At 21.7% G+C, this 20,962-nt stretch overlaps 2 protein-coding genes across 4 annotated transcripts; both read right to left on the bottom strand.

The window, feature by feature from the left end:
* Window positions 1-1,564: 1,564 nt before the first annotated feature.
* Window positions 1,565-4,766, bottom strand: LOC122847415 (nose resistant to fluoxetine protein 6-like; the record flags this gene model as incomplete). Its single annotated transcript, XM_044145076.1, has 13 exons — window positions 4,754-4,766; window positions 4,538-4,648; window positions 4,185-4,429; window positions 3,878-4,071; window positions 3,677-3,756; window positions 3,320-3,413; window positions 2,815-2,980; window positions 2,645-2,724; window positions 2,446-2,541; window positions 2,223-2,352; window positions 1,958-2,132; window positions 1,736-1,878; window positions 1,565-1,657 (listed from the first exon to the last, which is right to left on the bottom strand). Coding segments are annotated over exons 1-13 (1,620 nt in total), but the record flags the coding sequence as incomplete, so codon positions are not given.
* Window positions 4,767-6,038: 1,272 nt separating this feature from the next.
* LOC122860200 (protein FAM102A) lies at window positions 6,039-20,934 on the bottom strand. 3 transcript variants are annotated; one of them, XM_044163899.1, is made up of 10 exons: window positions 20,580-20,934; window positions 19,283-19,837; window positions 11,667-11,787; window positions 10,928-11,118; window positions 10,294-10,511; window positions 9,985-10,204; window positions 9,073-9,648; window positions 8,261-8,437; window positions 7,625-7,830; window positions 6,039-7,542 (listed from the first exon to the last, which is right to left on the bottom strand). In XM_044163899.1, exons 2-10 carry the CDS (start codon window positions 19,459-19,461, stop codon window positions 7,421-7,423), a joined length of 2,010 nt encoding a protein of 669 aa, XP_044019834.1. In that variant the 5' UTR covers window positions 19,462-19,837; window positions 20,580-20,934; the 3' UTR covers window positions 6,039-7,420. The 3 variants fall into 3 exon arrangements, with proteins under 3 accessions (XP_044019834.1, XP_044019836.1, XP_044019835.1); XM_044163900.1 differs by having other exon boundaries at window positions 6,821-7,542; window positions 8,285-8,437; XM_044163901.1 differs by lacking the exon at window positions 8,261-8,437.
* Window positions 20,935-20,962: the final 28 nt, after the last annotated feature.

Raw genomic sequence — 20,962 nt, 5'->3', positions numbered from 1 at the left:
ATAATTAATTTATCAGTGGTAATATTAAAATGGATATTTTTTTTTTCATTATTATCATTGTAATTATATATTACTGTTGACTCAGTTTTTTTTATTAACAACTGACCTTTCAATTTTATTATTTCTAAATATGATTTTTTTGCATCAAATAAATTACTCAATTTGTTTTTTGTCATTTCACTGGTTGCCTAAAATTTAATGTAATTTCAATGTTAATATATATAAAATTTAAAATAATAATTACTTATACTTTTTTTTTTGTATAAAATGAATTTTTAAAAACACATATTGATAAGTTATTTTGAGTTGTCATCAGTATTTCATCAACAATTTTATTTGACTTATCAATACAATTCATCAATAAATTACTAAATATATTTTGTTTATCCATCAATAAATTAATTAAATTATCATAAATCTGTCGATTATCATTTTTCCTTGTTTTAATAATTCGATCTAAGCAATTTAAAATTTCTTTTACTGTATAAATATTGTCATAACAAATTGGAAATGTCTGCATTAAATTATTCGTCTAAAAATATATCATAAAACCATCATTATAAATAGTTAAATTTAATTATATAATATTTTTTTTACCTTTACACTTGAACTAATAAATTTATAAAAGTTCAATGTACTATTATCTTGGCAATTATTATTTTTTTCGAAAGCATTTGTTATTGTTTCTAATGCATTATTCATTGATGTGTTCATGCAAATTTTAAATTCTTCATCATTAATTATTGAACTATTTTTTGATTTTAAATAATTACGTATTGAAGTGTCGAATAAATTGTTGAGATATTGTTGTTGTTTAGAGGAAATATTGTTAAATATATCATGTTGTTTTTCATACAAATTTAAAAGATTATTCCGATTTTCATTTAAATTATCTGCTTTTATCTTTAATAATAAAGAAAAAAAATATATTATTTTACTTTAAATAACTCGTTCTACTTACCATCGATATGATGATCAATAATGTGCATAAAAATATTGCCAAATTCATCATTATTAATTGATTAATCAAATTTAATAATTTGCCAATTAAAAAAAAAAATTACAGTGTATACTATGGCTTTTTTATTCTGCTGTTTGAAATTAAAATTGGGCCTATTTAAATCCTTTTCGCTGGCAGATTTTTGATGATTAAATTATTTACATACATTGCAGAAATTATCACGCAGAAACTTCGTGTTATAATCTCGAATAATAAATATTTCAGACAAAAGAGTCATGGAAATTTTTAAAAATCGAAAACAAGTTGTTATTCACAATTGAAATTTAGATCATGTCATTGAACTGTAAAAATATTTTTATACACATGCAAAATTTTAAAATAATTTTTTTATTTTATCATTAAAATTATCAGTTAAATCAAGTAAACATTTAACATAAATTTTTATATTTTTTTATTATAATGTAACGGAATATTTTGTCTATTTTAAAACAAAAAAATTTTAGGTATTAAACAATTTGAAAATAATTATCACAATTTATTACATTACAAATCAAATGATGATAAATATAAATTTTATTTTTTTTGTGATCGATCTGTTATAATTTTAAAAATTGAAATATAAGGTATTTCAAACATAACAGATAGTACAAAAGCTCCAATAAAAGATGTAATTAAAATTCCCAAAAACGTTATAAACTAAAAAATAAATTTAAAAATTATAAATCACAAATTCAATATAAAAATAAAATCGAAATATATATTTTAAAGACTTACATTGAGTAAAAAATTCATATGAACAGATGATTCATTGCCCAAGTAGATAACATTTATGATCATTGGATTCAACAAGTAAGCGCAATAAGTTAATCTGCTCAATGGTAACAAAAACTTGCAGGATAATATTGAATTTAAAAAACCTAAATAAAATAACAATACTTAAATATGTAAATAAATTTCGATTTTTCTTTAATTCATAGAAATTATTAATAATCATACCACCATGTCCAGTTTCACAAGCAATAATTATCAATGCAATTCCTATTCCATAAACTGATCTACTAAATCCATTGTAAAATGCTAGATAAAGAACAGATAATTTCTTATCATGCAAACTGAATAATGTTCCAACAATAGCCAACAAAGCCAGCATCCAAACGATCCAAACTTTAATCTAACAATAAATTAAAAAAACAAGACCGTTACAAATAATAAATGTTAATTATAGTGCAAATTAGAGCTTAAAAAATTGAATATTAATTACCTTATTAGCTTTCCATTTACGTTGAATTTTAGCAAAAATATATCCAGCAGCAATACCGATCAAATATGGACCAATTCGCATCCAAGGTGGATCGTACAAATAATCTTGTGTAGCCCACTGTATATCCATACTAAAAAAAAAAATAATAATTAAAATACAATTACTCAATTATCAAGTTAAAAATTGTTGTATTTTTTTTAAAAATTTATTTATTAAAACTCACGTTGGTGTGTACTCAATCATATATGATATATATCCACTAGCAAAAATTGTCATTGCCATCAAAATGATCCAAACTGCAGAGCAGATATAAAAATATCTGTAAAAAAAATTATAATAAAACAAATAACAATTAAATAATAATAAATCAATGATCTATTTCAATTTGATAATATTATGAAAAATTAAAAATTTATGCTTACGTTACAGAAGAGACAATGAGAATTGTACCGATCAAATAAAATTGCATGTCATTTGACACGTACCAACTCCAAGTTGCACACTAAAAAAATATTTAAAAAAAATTAAATGTTATTTAATAATAATTAAATAAATTAATAATAATTTTTTTTATTTATTTTGAATATATTACCGATTCGTTTCTGGTAAATAAATTATTTATAAACAAAAAATTTCTCCATAGATATTTATCACAAGTGTCTTGGGGTCTTTCACTCATATAAAATACCGAGGTATTATCAAAATGAGAATAAATCATTGGTAATATTGCCATTGACATAAAATAAGAAGGTGATAATCTGTAATATTATTATTTTTTTTTTTTAAATTAAACAGAGATTATTTAATTTATAAAAGTTTTTTTTTATACCTAATAAATCTGTGTGTCATTTGATTGATAAAAAATCAAATGTAATTAAAATTTTTATTGTTTTTTATTTGTTGTGTTTAAAGCATAAAATGTTATAAAAATATTAATACACAGTATATAGTATGTGACAGCAAATGTTCCATCATGATGATAAATTTTCACACATTCTCATCAGGATTTCATAATATGATAATAATAATAAATAATAATACTTATTATATTAACAATTTAGCTTTTAAATATTTGAAAAATTTCAAAAATTATCAACAAACCTATGTAATCTTTGGCAAATAATACAGTGTGATTCATTATTATCCAAAACATTGCAAAAAATTTAAGTCCATGAATTACATGAACTGAATCTTCTCCAGTTTTTAAGGAAAATATTATTTTTGAATTTTTATACAATGAAAAACATAATAATATTTTTTCAATAATACTTATTTTAGATTCAATTGTTTTTTTATCATCGTCAATTTCTAAATTTGATTTACCTAAATATAAATAGACAAAAAAAAAAAAATTATAATATTATATTAAATTAAAATTTATCCTTGAAGTATTTTTAATTTTTTTTTTTTAATAATATTACCATCGTTATTATTTATCCGGAAGATATTTTTTTTTTCAAGTATTTTTTGATAAACAGTTACATCATAGACAGTACCAACAATCATCATTACAACTGTCAGCATAATAATCACTCTAAAAAAAAAAATAAGACACGATAAGAAATTAATTTAAAAAATGTAAATTGTAAATTTTTATGTGGACTATTAATTTTTAGGTAGGTATATTATTAATAGTTTTAAAAATATTTTCATACATTACAGTAATATTATTCCATTTAAAAAGATAGTCATAATTATCCTTGAGATTTTTGACATTTAAAAGTTCATAATCAGCATTGTATAAATTATTAACAGCTAAAAGACGATCTTTAAATATTTTTGTAATTAATTCTGATAATTCTTTGGTGGTACAAATGTCGGGTAAACAAAGGCCCATTATCATAATATCCTAGAAAAATTAAAAAGCATGTTCTTTCTATGAAAATAATATTAATTTAGAAATAAATACTTTTTGTTTTATGAATTTAGATCAATAGAAGAATTTTAAAAAAATAACATTACGTCATTTGGAAGTCCCATGTGATATTGAATTGTACTGTTATGACGAAATTGAGCAGCAAAATAATTAACTTTAAATGGTGGATATTCTTCATTGATATTACGGTAAATTGAATTATTTTTAATATTACCAGGTGATATGTCAAAGTCTTTTCTATTAGAGAGATCATTACATTGGGTTTCTGATCCAAGCCAAAAATTATTTCCATAAATGAAACCTGGTTTTGGTTGACCACTTGAATCCAACACTTGAAATTTATATTAAAATTATAAAATACATTGCTTATAAATAATTTAAAATAATTTCTATAATTTTTATATTATAATTTTGTTATTTGGCAATGTAATATACTTACTTTTTAAACTCCATAGTATTTTATTATCAACAGCAATTTTAAAAATATCAAGTTGTCTTTTGCAAGCATTTGATTCTTCCAAAATATAAGATTCACTTGCAACAGTATAAGCTGGATAATTAAGCTTCAAATTATCAGCAAAAACTTGTAAATTATTTATTGAAAAATAACATATAAATAATAAAAAAAAATTTCCTCGCATTTTTAAATTAATACTCGGTGAATTCATATTGAAATTGTTCTTTTTTTTTGTTTTATAAATGGTGTTGTTGATTTTTGAATAATAAAAGGTTTAAAAAAAGAATAACATCACATTTTTTTAAACATAATAAATAAATATTAAATTCAAAAAATAAGTTGTTTTGTTTTTAGACTGGTTTGTTGTCTTGCTGATTGACAAATGTACAAGAAAATTTAAATCTCTAAAGTATTGATAAAATTATTGCGTGACAAACTTTATCATTGAAGAAAAAATATATTTTGCATGTGTAATAATTATGAAATATATTATTCAACTATTTATTTTTTTATTTATGTAGATTCGAAAAAAAATTAGTCTTCCTTCTTTCAAAGAAAAAAATAAAATGCGTGACTATAAGATAACAAAAAAAAAAAAATTATATTCTCTGTAAAATTGAGAATATTTAATTCAATAAATAACTTGATAAATAGTTTTTTATATTAACAGAATAAAATTTATAAAATAAATTATAAAAAACAATTTGCAATTTTTTCTTACCTTCATAATTTAAATTTTAAATCCATATATTTCCTTGATCATTTTTTTCTTGACTTGTCACGTTCATAGAAAAAAAAAATAATAATAGTTACTCATATTATCGTTGATTGATATTAAAATTAAAAATATACTTAAAATAAAATCAGTTTTGAATGATGCAATTAATTTAATATTTTTTTCTTTTTTTTTACTTTTTATATATATCTTATAATTTTTTCTTTTTTTAACTTGAAATTATATTACAATATTGTAAATATCACAACATTAATATCCGACTCGTGTGAAGAACTCAAAAAAAAAAAAAATACATTATAAAAAAAAAAGAGCCTAATTATTATTTACAATTTTTTGTTTTTAAATTTCTTAAATAATATATAAATTTAAATAAAAATTATTTTTCAATGCCTTCTTCAAATTATATCAAATAATTTTTTAAAAAACCACAAAAATATCTCATTATCACAATAATAATGAAAATAAAAAAATAAAATAATAAAAAACACTTTGTCGATATATACTGTATTATTTTTTTTTTTTTTCTTCTTTCACTTGTATTTAAAATTAATACCATAATAAGTCAGTCGTTTGATATAAAATAATACTCAAAACGAGCAAACATTTTTGTTTTTTTTAAAATATTAACTACATTCAGAATAAAAAAAAAAAAGAAAAATAAAATAATAATTAAATTTTACCATACAGAAAATCATTTTTCGACCTAAATTTTTTTTTTTTTGGCAAGCCTAATCTCAGTACGGTCTACGAAAACAAAAAAAAAGGAAAACAAAAATACTTTCTTCACACAGACACACTCATACTATAATTATTTCATCTCATCAATTCCTTGCAATTATGGCAATAAAAAAAAAAAAAAAAAGAAATTACTATTCATTAAACTGGCACGCAATTTTCTTAATATACAAAACAAATTTCCATTCATTATTTTATAATCTGTACAGCCTATAATAAATTCACTCATCATTAACATTTATTTTTTTCAATTTTCTTTTTTTTTTTTTCAATATAATTATCACTATTTACTTGTTGATTATGATTTATGATGAAAGAACATTATCGGTCATTTAGCTACATAACAATAAGCTACATTTTTTATTTATTTACAAATTGATATATCATACACAGGACCGGCTGCATCAACATACACTCAAACATGTTGATACATTTTTTTTTACATTGAATGCGTTACTAGCAAAAAAACTAAAAATGATCAATTTATTTAACTATCAGAAGTCTGTTAAACTTTCATTGTAATTCAGCTTTAAAATAATATATATTTCTTCAACAAAAAATACTGGAGTCGGTGTTGACCCGGCAGTAACTATAATTAATTATTATAGTAGCCTTTATGAGCCAAGTTTTAATATCATTTTTAAAAAGTCGTTCAACGCAATTTAATAATCAAAACGATTTGTGCCTCACGTTTTAATTAATATATATATTTATTTTTTATTTATTCGGAAGAAAATATCGAGTTATAATTTATTTGTTTTTTTTTACTATTCAATTTTTTTTTTTTATTATTGTTTTAAGCACATCTTTGATACGCCCACAAAATAATCTACAATAATTTAAATTATTAATATCAGTTGTTTTTTTTTTTTTTATTTAAAAACCACAAAAGGATAAATCAAATCACAATTTTATAATTTTTTTTTTATTTTTTCTGGTGTTTTTATTTATTTAAATTTATATATTATTTATTTCGCTTTTTTTTCTATTATTATTTTTTAAAACTTTCAAGGCGAAATTGAATTAATCAATCAGCTGAGAAGTCTTCGTCTTATGTGCGTGTAAATAACGGACGGTGATTTCTTCAGTTTATTTTTAATTTAAGTTTTTTATTTTTTAAAAAAAAAATAAATATTTATTTTGTGTTTTTTAAAAAATTTTGTTGATGATTTGACACCTTTATTTTTCGTGGTGTTTTATAAAATATAAATAATATTATTTTAAAATTAATTAATAGTTTTTTTTTTGTTTTTATTGATTTATTTTTTGATGATGTATTTTTATCACTATCGTGGCTCATATGACTCGTAAACGAGTTCGGGCACAAGGGCAAGAGAGAATGTCGTTGTCGTCGATTGTCTTGGATATTGACGACGTGACGTTATTACTTCGTGTTACCTATTATTTTCTTCCATAACCACTTGTTTAAATACACCAGATGGCATTTGACTTTTAACATCATGACTTCCTAGTGCTGTTGTACCATCTTTAGCAATAAATAATTGCAGTCCAGTTGCTATAAAAATTTAAAAAACATTTCGTTAGATATTATGTCTAGAATATTGTGTATATTAATTTACAAAAATAAAAATAGTTACTCTCAGCTGATTCTAAATCAGGTTGATCAAGATTTGTTGCTTTAAACAATTCATCAATAAGTGAATCTGGATTTGGTCGTGTTACTTCAACTCTACATTGTACAGGATTACTACTAACATCTTCAGCTTTTTTTCTTCTTTCAAGTGCTGCTTTGGCTCGATCCAGCGAGCCAGTTTCACTCAATCCAGAACCACCAGATGGATTTCTATAAAATAACAACGAAATTAATTTAATTTAATTTATCAATAAAATATTTTAATTATATCAAAGCACAAATATTTTATTATTAATAGGTGCAGTGTTATATTCCAATTTCCATTTTATACAAGAATAAATGATAATAATATTTAAATATGATAATGCAGTGATTTATTTTAAGGATTTTTATAAAAATAACAAGCATTATTATTTAAGCAATTTGTTATTCAAAGTAAAAAATTAATAACAATGGTTTAAAAATAATAAAATAATAATTATAATTTAGATAAATTATTGAGTTTTCGAAATAACAAAAAAATTAAAAGATTATTCAATTAATAAATTTTCTAAATAAATAAATAATTAAATAATAAATATTAAAAAGTGCAATTGTTTTTTCTTTGTTGTTTTTTTTGTTGGGGTTAATAAAAACGTACAAAAATACAGAAGCAAGAACTGACGGTGGGGTAATGCTGTTACGATGATGTGGTAGCGATGACGTTGTTATCTCGATAATAGGTAGATTTGAATCCTCATTTTCAGATGTTGTTGTAACTGTTGCCAGCTTTAAACCCGTACCATCCAGTAATTTACGATGTCCACCTCCCATTCCCCTGCAAATCAACATTCACCACGTCCACCCCAAACAAGATAAAAAAAATTTCAAAAAAAAAAAACAAACAAAATTGTATAATAAGCAATTTATTGTTGTATATATAAAAAAAAAAAAAGTATTTCAATAGTAGAGGAAAAGGAAGTATCATTGAAGCGACTAGAGGAAATTGGAAAAAAAAAGCAGATGAAACTTTTTTTTTTTAAAAAGCCATTCACAAATAAATTATAAACAAAAAAAAAAAATGAAAAACAAATAATAAACAAATAATAATAACTAAATAGAAAAAAAAATTTTGCATTTAAGGTACCTTTATCTCTCTCTAGTAAAACTTTTATTAGAATTTTTTTAAAATATCTGTTTCTATTTATTTTTTTTCTTCAAGAAATAATTGACAATTTGATTTAATTTTTAGCTTAAAAATTTAAATTTAAACTTGTTTTATGTAATAATTTAGTTAGTTAAAATTGCTAGTTGATGGAAAAAAAAAATCAACAAATGCACTTGAACATTTTGTTTTAAAAATATATGAACTGTAATTTTTTTTTTAAAGCTAATTAATTTTTGATTGAGTGATTGAGATACCTTAAATTTTATATTTCTTTTTTGTTTTTTTTTTTAATTCGGTAAACCTACCTGAGGATTTGAGCAGCCGTTGTGGATTGAAGCAAGGATGAACGAGGAGTATCAGGCCTATGGAGAGGATCTGGTGAGGATACAGCTCTTGGTTGATCAGCGAGTCCTAATACCGGACTTGTTTTACATTCACAATCACAAGTTTTTGATATATTACGTGTACTTAATTGTCCAATTTTTGAATTAATATTTTTATGTTCATTACCCTGATAACTTTTTCTCTGACAATCACGTTCAATATTACGTTTTTTTAATTTAGATATATCTTGATTATTTGGTACTTTAAATATATCATTATTTTTTTGTATATTATTATTAATATTTCCATTATATTTTTTATTATCCATTGTTGATTTTAATGCATTTATTAAATTTGACGGTACACGTAATGTAACATCACGATATTTTGATGTTTTTGGACTCGCTGGTGACCATGAACGTTCATTATCAATCAAACCATTTAATGGTGATTGGATTGGTGATAATATATTTGTTTCATTTAAACTTGTATCTGTTCCTGAATCATTTTGGGATAAGGTGGGAAGGCGTGGAGCCCATACTGGCCAGGAAGGTGACCTATAAATATCACAACACATATTTTTCTTTTCTTTTTTTTTTCTTTTTTTCATGCAAAATTATAATAACTTTTATTTTAAATAAATAAATATATTTAAATTAATATCTACTTAAATTAAAACTAAATATAAATTATAATTATTAAAATTAAAATTTAATTATAAGGATTTTTTAAAAGTACATTGAAGGAGCAAAAATATATAATTTAATGATAAATTTAGTTAATAGTTGGTGATGAATGCCATTGATATGATATATTTTGATTAAAAAAAAAAAAAATATATGAATATTTTTAAAATTGTCATCGTGATAGTAATGTAATTAATAAATATATACCTGATATGTCCACTATCACCACTGCTACTTTGACGACTATGTTGACTATGTGAATTTAATGATCCATAGCCAGATCCTTTACTATGTTGACTTGTATTTGAGCTATTTCTTGAGTGTCCAGATTCTGGATGTGATTCAATAAGTGCTTCACCAGGCACTGTTGATGATATTATTTCATTAATTGTCATTGGATCATATGTATCACTTGGACTAAATAAATCTAAAAAAAAAAACATAATTCAAATATTAAAATATATATATTTAAGTACATATTGTAATTATTATTATGGCTTGATAATAATAATATACCAGAATTAAATAATGGTGGTCTTTTTTTTGGAAGACTGCCTACACCACCACCACCACCACCGCCACTACTACCACCACCTCCACCGAGTGAACCATTTGATACATAATCATCACGATTCGTACATCTTTCTGAACCAACAACTTCATCATTTTGTACACCCGGTACACCTGGTACACCTGGTACAGCTAATTGAGTTTGTTTTAATGATGGTGATGGTCTAAAAATAAATAAATTAAATCATTAATAAATATTTTCTTAAATACAAATAAGATTTATTTATTTAAAAATAATTATTAGCAGTAAATCATCAAGGCAAATGAAAATAATCTTGATAATTCTAATAAATATTGTATTAAAGTTTTATTATTATTATTATCAAATAATAATGATAGAAATTGTAAATAATGTAAATGTTTGTACTTATGTGTGATTTGATCTAGAGCTGGGTCAAGTGGCCTTAATTGAAGAGAGTTTGATGAATGGGTTAGGTATGTTTATTGATGAGAGGAATGAGCTCTTGATGATTATTCAACTTATGAAAAGTTTCAAGAGAAAAAAACGAATAAGGGAGAGAAAAAAAAAATAAAATAGAAAAAAATACAATATGTAAGTGAATGGTGATTGAAAACTTACACTTTAAAAAGTATGTCACCAACGAGCATATTCATTTTTATTGTAACACGTAGCATTGAATTATCTTGTCTATGACGAGCATCGTAACCTTCAAGTAGACATCTTCTTCGACAAATACCAGCACCAGCAAATTCAGCAAGATTTAAATCAGTAAAGCCAAGCTTTTGGAAGGACCTGCCTCCCTTTAATTCCTATTTATAAAATAATAAATATTAATATTTTTTATACTCAATATTATATGAATTTTAATAATACAATCATTACAATAATTAAAATATTTATTATTATTATTTATTGACTCTGTTAACTGGTTAATAATTATTTTTAATTTTATTTTTTTTTTAAAGCAAGCATTGTTAATTGATTCTAAGACCATTACTAATTTTCACATTTATTCAAAAATAAATTATCGAAAGTTAACATCAGATTCACATTTATAAATAAAATTTCTAATGAAAAAAAAAAATTTAGTGATGGTTTAATAATACTGAATTTAATTAAAAAATGATTTAAACAATCTACAAATTTATTACTTAAAAATTCAGCTTTAATCGAGTGAATAAAATAGATTTTTCATATTGTTTTTTAAGTAAAAAAAATATATAATAGAAGCATTTATTATAATTTTGTGTTTGTCGATAAAAAATAAAAGTCATTCTTATTACGTGCAAATATCCAAGTCATTTAAATACAGCCTATATATTTAAAAATAAAATATAGAAATTTATGTTTTTCTCACCTTTCTTACAGATATCCTGAGAATACAAGGATCCAGTACACCAGTTGATGCATTTGCACTCATTTTACAAATAAATTCAAATTTAGCATCCCAACTGACAGTGTGTTCTTGCACTTCTTCCCTGAAAAATATAAATTAAATAAAAAATTTAAATGTTGATAAATAAAATCATCTAAATTTTTAAAAATTTTTTTTTTCATAAATATACAATTTAACCGAGAGATATCAGCTGAATTTTCAATTGGCTGTTTTTTTTTTTTTTGCTCAATAAAAGTGTTAAAAAAATTTTGACTATATATGTATTAATTGTTTTTTGTGTTTAATATTATTTTAAAAAACGGAAATACACTTGACTGAGTGGCATGGAACACAATTCTCATGTTGCAGTATGTAATTTCTCAATTTTTTTATTACGAATCTAAACATTTAATTGCAGTACATAAAAGTATCGTTAAGTTGTTGTGTTTTATGAGAGTAGGGAGTCGAAATAAATGAAAAAAAAATACGACAAGTAGAACTATATACTTGGGCGTAACTTATTAAGGTATAATATAAAAAAAAAAAAATCTAATAACAATAAAATAAAGAAAATAGAGTTACTTTGTAAAGCAATGTTTATAAACAAAAATTAATAGAAATTTTTATATTTAAAAGTTAAAAGAGTACTATTATTTTCATTGTATAAATATTAAATAAATAAAATAAATAAAATAAATAAAATAAACAATACTTATCCAAAGTTTGATCAATTGGTAAATTAGATTTACTTTATCAACACAAACAACTACCTGATCTTGCATATATCAAAAAGATTTGAAGCTGTTACAACTGTTAGGGGCTTTAATATCAAATTAATTCCATAAATTAAATTGATGAAAGGGATTATTACGTGAATTACATTGGCATAATTTATCATTGAAAAATGTCCTCGTCTTTGTCCTCAAACAAAACACCCTTTAATCCAAATTAAAAAGAAAAAAAAAATAATCTAAAATAAACAAGCAATAGAAAAAAAAATAAATAAAATAATAAGTGCTTGAAAAATATTGTAAAGCTAATTAAAGTTTTTTTAAAATTATATAATTTCTATTTTATTTATGCTAAAGTCAATTAATTTTATGTTATAATAATAATAGATATATTTAATTTTAAAAATAATAAAATTTATAAAAAAATGACCTATCACGAGAATTTTAAAAGGGTAAAAAGAATTTAAGCTGATAACTGTGTCAAACTTGAGTCAAAAAATTTAGGTCAAGGATAGTCCGGGTTGTTTTGGCATGGAAAAAGTTTTTGGATGCAAGGGGTAAATGCAAGTTTAAAGGGCCAAGGAAGCTAGTGACGATCTAGCTATTCAAGGACCTTTTTAGTGTCTATATTGCATCAAGGTTACACTCAACAAAAGAAAATATTATGTACAGAAAATTTAATTTACCTATTCATATTGTATTTATATTTTTAACAAGTATTATTTTATGAAGCTAACTTGTTTATTTTTCCTTAAAAAAATTGTAATTTAATTTTTTTATATAAAGATTTTTATCAGTTTAATTTTTAAGTGGTTTTTTTTTACAAAAGTATCGAGTAACTTTCAACACGTGGAGAGTTTTTTAATTAAATGATTGACATGTATGAAACACATATACATAAAATTTAATTAACCAAATGATTCAAAACATTTTAAATTTTTAAAAAATATTTATTTGAAAATAAACAAAAATTAAATTATTAATTTTTATCAATTTTCATCAACAGTTGCTACTGCCAACCTACAAAACAAAACAATTATTATGCAGTAAAAATAAACATTGCATTATGTTAATGATAAAAATGAAAAAAAAAAAAATTAATATTATAGAGGGTAACACACCCTTTATTAACAATTGCGTGTTAAAATAGAAATTATAAGAAAAAGATAAAAATAAAAAATCGAAAAATGAAGAAAAAAAAAATTGTAATAATAATAAAAATAAACCAGGAAAAATGAAAATATAATTTTCATGTCATGTGATAAAGCAATTTACATGATTATTAACATGTATTCATGCGTGTCTCAATGATATTTAAAAAAACATAAAAATATAATCTTAAATTTTAACAAATACAATTGATGTTGATAATAATATTATTGATGAAATAAAAAATAAGAAGAATAATTAATTAAGATAATAACAATGTCAAGAAGCCAAATGTTAACATGAGAATGAAATAAATATCTAATGATATCGATCAATTTTTATTATTATCACGTTTGTCTTCAAAGGTCAAGTGGTTAATAATATTCATCAGTTATTAATAAAAAAAAATTAATATAAATTAATTTTTTCGTACAAGTATTTATCAGTGACCTTGAATTATTTAAATATTATTATTATAAATTTTATAATAATAATTTTAACAATTATTAATTATTATAAATTGACCTTTTTGGTGGAAAAATAAATGATAATTTTTAATTCGATATTTTAAACATGCAATAATGGTTTGTACATAATTTTATTAAAAATAAATTCGACATTAAAATAATATTGCGTGACAATAGTGCATTTTATAAAAATAAAAAAAAACTATGTGACATGGAAAAATTTAGAGTACGAATAATGTTGACTTGATTTATTTGACTTTTGTACATAGTCTCGACACAATTTAGCTCAATTGATTTTTATACTTATATAGAAACCTTGGTTTGTCTTGTTTTTTATTTATTTATTTAATTTAGCAACAGGTTTTAAGAAAACTGTTCATCTAAATCGTTTAGAATGAAAAAAAAAATCCAAATAAAAATTAAATATTTAATTGGTTTTTTTTTTTAAATTAATTTACATTTGTTTTTTTTTTTTTTCAACGACCACCAGACGATAGTAATTAAAATTCCATTATAAAAAAAAGTTTAAATTAACAACACATTTTATAAATTAAAAAATATAAAAATTTTAAAATAAAATTGATAATCCTTGAAAAATTAATACAATAAAATTAAGCAAATAGTTTTTAAATATTTAATTGAAGCCAAGGTTGAGGCCCTTTATTTTCAATGTTACTATTAAAATAATTGAATAATAATTATTATGAAAGATATAAAAAAATTTATTTTTCATATTAATTCACGCTTATGTGATTCATAGAGGTGTATATAATTTGTAATCAAATTTACGATAAATAAATACAAGTAAAAATATATGTATTGCCGTGGGCAAGGCTGTTCAAGGCTAGACACTTTTATTTCGTAATTTAATGTTACGTGAAACAGACAACTTTACTGATTGCAAAGACCACTTTCTAAAATCATCTGGCTTTAATTGACGAAAAAAATTTTTTTTTAATTTTAAAATTCACAAATACTTATAGCAAAATTAAAAGACAAAAAAAATCAGGGGAAAAAAAATGACAATTACAAAATTTAGGAAAATAATATAAACTTTATTTATTTAAAAAAAAAAAAAGTAGATAAATTTGCTGCTTATTTCTCCTTAAAATTTACTATAGTTATTTATAAAAAAAAAAAAAAAAGTCTAGAAATTAATTTTGTATATTTTTTAGAACAATTATAAAGAAATAATTCATTGATATATTTTTTTTTTATCATGTGGCTTTTTATTCATTTTTAAATAGCTCACTGTGTCAGTTGGAATTTTATTAACAGATGTTAATTCAAGAATGAAAAAAAAAAATATATATAAGCCACATTTTGTCCAGAAATATTATGCACCAGCTTCTTCCCACAAGAATTCAATAAAATTAAATTCATTGTCAATGTGCGTTGGCGTTTATGACAAAACCATGACCGTCATTTTAACGATGAAAAAATTACACGTCAATAGAAAAAAAAATAATAAAATTCATAAAAGCAAAGTAATAATGAAAAAATAAAAAAACAAAGAAGATTATTATTAAAAGACACAACACAAAACGTAAGAAACGTATTATTAGATCTCGCTAAGAATGACGAGATAACTTGTGATTACTTAACCAAATGGTATTTTTTTTTTCTTTAAATAAAAAATTTTTAATTTTAAAAATATCAGTAAAAAAATAAAATCATTAGTAAATTTTAATTTAAAAATATCATACGATTTAAATATTTAAATTGAGGTCTAATTCTAATAATAAATTTTATCATATTTTTTTATTTTTAAATATACATAAGTACATTAAATAACGATTAACTAAATTTATTTATAAACAAAATTATATTGTTTTTAATTTGAAAAAAATAATAATAATAATATTTTATTATTAATAATTTAAAAAGTAGGTGAGTTTGATTTTTAAAAAATTTTTTTTTTCGAGGGTTGAGTGAAAATATACGAAAAATAAATTATTTAACCCTCGAAAAAAAATATAAGATTGGTTTTTTGAGTAAATAACATTAGAAAATTAAATGATAGCATTAATAATGTCAATAAAAATAAATAATAATTAAAAAAAAAAGTTTGTAAAACGTGTCATTGCATATGTAGCTGATCCACCCTTTGGATTAAACAACACATTCTTTGTCTGTTCATCCAAGTGCAAAAGGGGGATTTAATCGAGATACAGGACGCAAATGTCGTGTGTCGAGTATTCAAGATATAAAAAAAAAAAAATAAAAATATATTCAAGAATAGCGTTGATTATGAGGGGAGTAAAAAAGGAGCACTTGAGTTTACGTCTCTATCATTATTTCCAGATCGATTATATTAAAATAAATATTTTATAAAATAACATATATAAATTATATTTTTTTTTACATAAAAATTTAGAGAACATACAGAACAAATTATAGTGTCTTGTTGAAAAAGATTTAAAAAAAAAAAAATACAAATATTTGGGTTTTTTTAAATGAAAAAAAAATCATAAAATTTTTTGTTTAACAAATTTATTAATAATTCAAGTTAAAAATAGTAAAATTTTATAATTATTGTCATTTTAATTTACCAAAATTTAAAAATATATTTTTTTTATTGTTTTATTAATTTAAAAATAATATTTTATTATTTTTTTTATGTTTATTTTATTGTTAACACGTGATAGGTGTATGTTTGAATTGTGTTGTGTATTTTTCTATTTGTATTTTTTATTTTTTTATATAGGTATATGTAGATCACAAGTTGCCATTCTGTCTGACTTTACGACAGCTTGTTAAATCTATGTCTACGATATTACAACCCCCAACAATACAACACACAAACAAACACACACAAACACCACAAACACACCCCCTACATACAATTTTTTTTTTTAGATCAATAACCCTTATATATATAAACGTCATGAAAAAACGTCACTTTATCATCATCAATAATATGTACTCCTCTTTATTTATACTTGTTTATGAATAATTAATTTTTATATTAATAAAAATGTCAAATTTTGATTGATAAATAAATCAATTAAAATTAAAATATATATTATTTATTTTTAATTGAATTGAGAAAAAAAATTATAATTAAAATTATTTGTAAATTGAAAAATAAAAATTGATTGTTTTATTGTTTGAATAATTTATGAATTTGCTATTTTAAAAATCTTGTGTGAAAGTTTTATTAATTTGGTATTTTTATAGAGAAATTATAGAAATAAAAATCCGGAAATTAATTCTAGAAATCTCTTGTAGAAAAAAAAATATTTCGATCGAAAAAATATTCAAAGAAAAATAATATACTTGCATTTCGAAAATGCATTATCATTTTTGTTAATTAAAAAAAAAATATGTGTAATTTATTTTTACAAAATTACATTGCAATAATGCTTTAAAAAAATTTATGTCAAATTGAAAATTATTTATTTTTTTTTAGAAAGAATAATGGTAAATAAAAATTTGTTTTTTATTGAAAACGAAAAGAGCTTTCCTAACGAGAAATTGATCCACAATTTGCATGGATCGACGAGCATAGACTAGATAAAAATAAAAAATTCTCTTTTACTTGCAATTTTAATCTCAAGAGAAAATTGAACATTTCTCTAGTTCAACAGTGAAATGAAATTTTCCAGGAATAAAAAATAGCAAGTAATAGAAAAAAAAAAATATATAAACAAAATCGAATTTATTATTGTTTTTCTCTTTTTTTGATATTTAAATTAAATCCATTTGCAAATCGGTCAAGGACGAATTCAAGAACGAGTTAATAAATAAATAAAATTTAAAAAAAAAAAAAAACCAATTGATCAGAGGTTAAAATTTCTGATATAAAAAAAAAATATTTTAAAATTCAAAATCAATAAATGAGAAAATAATTAGTAAAAAAAATATCAGTTATAGAATATTTTTTGGCAATGTTAAGGTGACCTATTTTTATTCCTAACGACGATCATCAGTCCAGCAATCTCAACAGATAAAAAAATAAAAAAATATTCCACCAGATAAAAACGATTGAGACTTTTTTTTTTCTATTTTAAATATTCTCTTATTTTGCTATTAAAAAATGACAATAATAATACTTTTTTATTACCAAGAAACAGTGTGTTATTTTGTGTTATTAAAAATGAAAAAAAATTGTTTAACAATCAGACGCTTCCTCATCAGAATATGAAGTGGCCATGAGGCTAACAGGACATTGTCCATTATCACATACGTCCCTAATCATCATCACCATATGAAATATTATTTACAAATTGAAGCAACCGGTTAAATATTACCACTAAAGTTCAAGGTAATAAATTCCATTAAATTTTTGCTTTTTCCCCAAATATTTTATTAATTTTATTAATGTTAAATAAAAGCTTCAAAAAAAAAATATTTATTTAAATCTGTTTGTAAAAATTTATAGACTATTTTGTTGAACGATAATTATTTTTTTTCCAACAAGTTTATTCAACTCTCTTTTGTGTTTATGCTATATTTTTTTTTTGTTTGATTAGAGTAAAAACATTGAGGTCAATTATGCTCCGATAAATCCATAAAACAATTTTTGATAAGCTGAATGACAAAAAAATAAAAAATATACAATATGTAAAAAAATAAATATTATGTTAATTTATATATATTTTGTTTTTTTTTTTTTTTTCATTTCCTGATTTAAGCGTTATTTGGCAATACTCCAAAATCAACTAAACTCGGAAATATTTCAAAACCACGTGGATATAAATTATTTTATTTATTTTTTTAAAAATATATTTATAAATTTTTTGTGTAATAAACTGCTTAGTTATCCAGAAAAATACGAGGAAGTTATTAGCAATGTTTAGATTTAAATATCAATAAAAAAATAGTAATAATAATTTAATGATTTCGACCCAAAAATTATATTGACAAATGAATTTATTTCGAAATTTTATTGTTTACTCAAAAAATAAAATGTGTCAGTGGAAATTTACAAGTTATAGATTGTCCAGAAAATTAATATTTTTTTCTTTAAAAAAAACAATATAATTATCAAAAAAAAAACCATTCAAGATAAAAAATTTCCAATAACATAGAAAACTAACTAAAAAAATTATAAATAAATTTAAAATTATTATTTTAGTTTGTGTTTATCAAGTTAAAAATAATTTCGATTCGAAATCATTAATTCTTTTTCGATTAAAAATTATCATTAAATCTTTTGTTTAACATCAAATTTGGAGCAAAAAAATAAACATTTTTTGAGATACATAAAAGAAAACAAATAAATATTGAATTTATTTTTTATTTTTACCTTGTTGAATGATGAACAAATGAACCACCATCAAGTAATCTTAATTTAGCAAAAAGTACAGCATTGAGGAAAGGCACTGCGGTGAGTTCTTCAAGGCCAACCTCAACCGAAAATTTATATTTTTTCTTTTTCATCATGAATGCCATTTCACTTTGTCTTATCACACTAAAACTTATCATCCAACAATAATATCAAACTGATAAATATATCATTTAAATATTTTTTTTTTTAAAATTAATCACTTAAAACAATTTATCAAGCCCCACCCCCATCCAGCCTTAATTTTTACCTCCACATAACTCCAAAAAATAATAATAATGACACAAACTTTTTATCACAAAAATAAACAAAAAAAAAAAAAAAAAACTAAATTATGATGATTAATTTAAGTAATATTTTACCACCTTTTTTTTCTATTATTTGGTTAAAAATATATCAGTCAGCATCTTGTCAAATATTTAATTTATTTACAAACTTTTATGACAAAAATTATTTTATAAATCACGTAAAATCCAATAATTTTTCTCTCTCTGTTTTTTTCGTCATTTTTTCAATCTGTAAAAAATAATAAATAAATAATTACACTGTCAATTTATTAACAATAAAAACTATTCATAAAAATTTATTTTTCTAATTTAAAAAATAAACATATCAATGACGTCAATGTGCAAATTCACATACCATCATTTTTTTTATCTCACGTGTAAACGTCAAAAAAAAAAAAAAAAAAATCTAATAAATAAATTAACAATAAAATTAAACACAAGTTATTATTTACTCCATGATTAAAGTTCGAATAATAATAACAAAAAAAAATACATATTCTAAAACAATTCAAATGAACTTTACACTATTATTATTTAAATTTTATTTGCAATAAAAAAATTAATGAAATTTTTATATAAAAAAAACAGCTGTTAAAAAATAACAGGTGCATTTTTTTAATAATAAAAATAATAATAAGTAGAACGTAAGATAACCTCTCTGTTACTTTTTTTTTTTTATCCAACAAATGAAAATAATAATAATAAAAATAAAAATAAATAGAGAATAATACTTTAAATGTCAACAAAAAAAAAAGAGGAAAAAAATAAATAAAAAAAAATAATGTTATTGATAATTAATAATAAATTTATTTATATTTTTAATTAATTAAACAAATGAATTTTTTTTTTTTTTGGCTTAAATCAACAATTGACCCTCAATTACGTCCAAGGATGGACGAATAAATTTATCAGCATCATAAAATTATTCTAGTTGTAAATTTCACCAATACATTTATAAAACTTAAACTCACCATGTACAAACTATTTTATATTTCCCAGTGTATGTGTATTATATTATTTCGTTCGTCAACCTAACTTACTAATTTTCATTCTTGTTTAACTGGTTTTTTATTAAATTTATTTGCTTTTTTTTTAATTTATATTAATATTGTAATTATTATTGTTAATATTTAATGGTAATTTGTATTATTATTTTATTTACTTGTTACTCTTTGGTTATAATTATGAGCTTGTCAATGTTTTTATGTGTCTAATACTCCAATTGTTAGAAGTTTTTTTTTTTTTTTGGAAGCTTGACACTGTCACGCGAATAGACGCGAATGAATTGCAGAGACGCGAAACCTGCGCAACGGTTGTCAGCAAACTACTCCAAAAAAAAAAAAAAAAAAAAATA

The sequence above is a fragment of the Aphidius gifuensis genome, linkage group LG1, assembly GCF_014905175.1.
Source record: "Aphidius gifuensis isolate YNYX2018 linkage group LG1, ASM1490517v1, whole genome shotgun sequence".
Classification (NCBI taxonomy): domain Eukaryota; kingdom Metazoa; phylum Arthropoda; class Insecta; order Hymenoptera; family Braconidae; genus Aphidius; species Aphidius gifuensis.
Note: the sequence above shows the minus strand (reverse complement) of the source record. Positions and strands in the feature narration are given on the sequence as shown.

Bases quoted from the DNA above. Each gene is read 5' to 3' on its own strand.
- LOC122860200 (XM_044163899.1), bottom strand. From the start codon at position 19,461: ATGATAAGTTTTAGTGTGATAAGACAAAGTGAAATGGCATTCATGATG. The intron at 10,512-10,927 runs GTAAGTTTTCAA...ATTTATTTTTAG, and splicing joins GGTGACATACTTTTTAAAGT to ACCATCACCATCATTAAAAC. The intron at 10,205-10,293 runs GTATATTATTAT...TTTTTTTTTTAG, and splicing joins ACCACCATTATTTAATTCTG to ATTTATTTAGTCCAAGTGAT.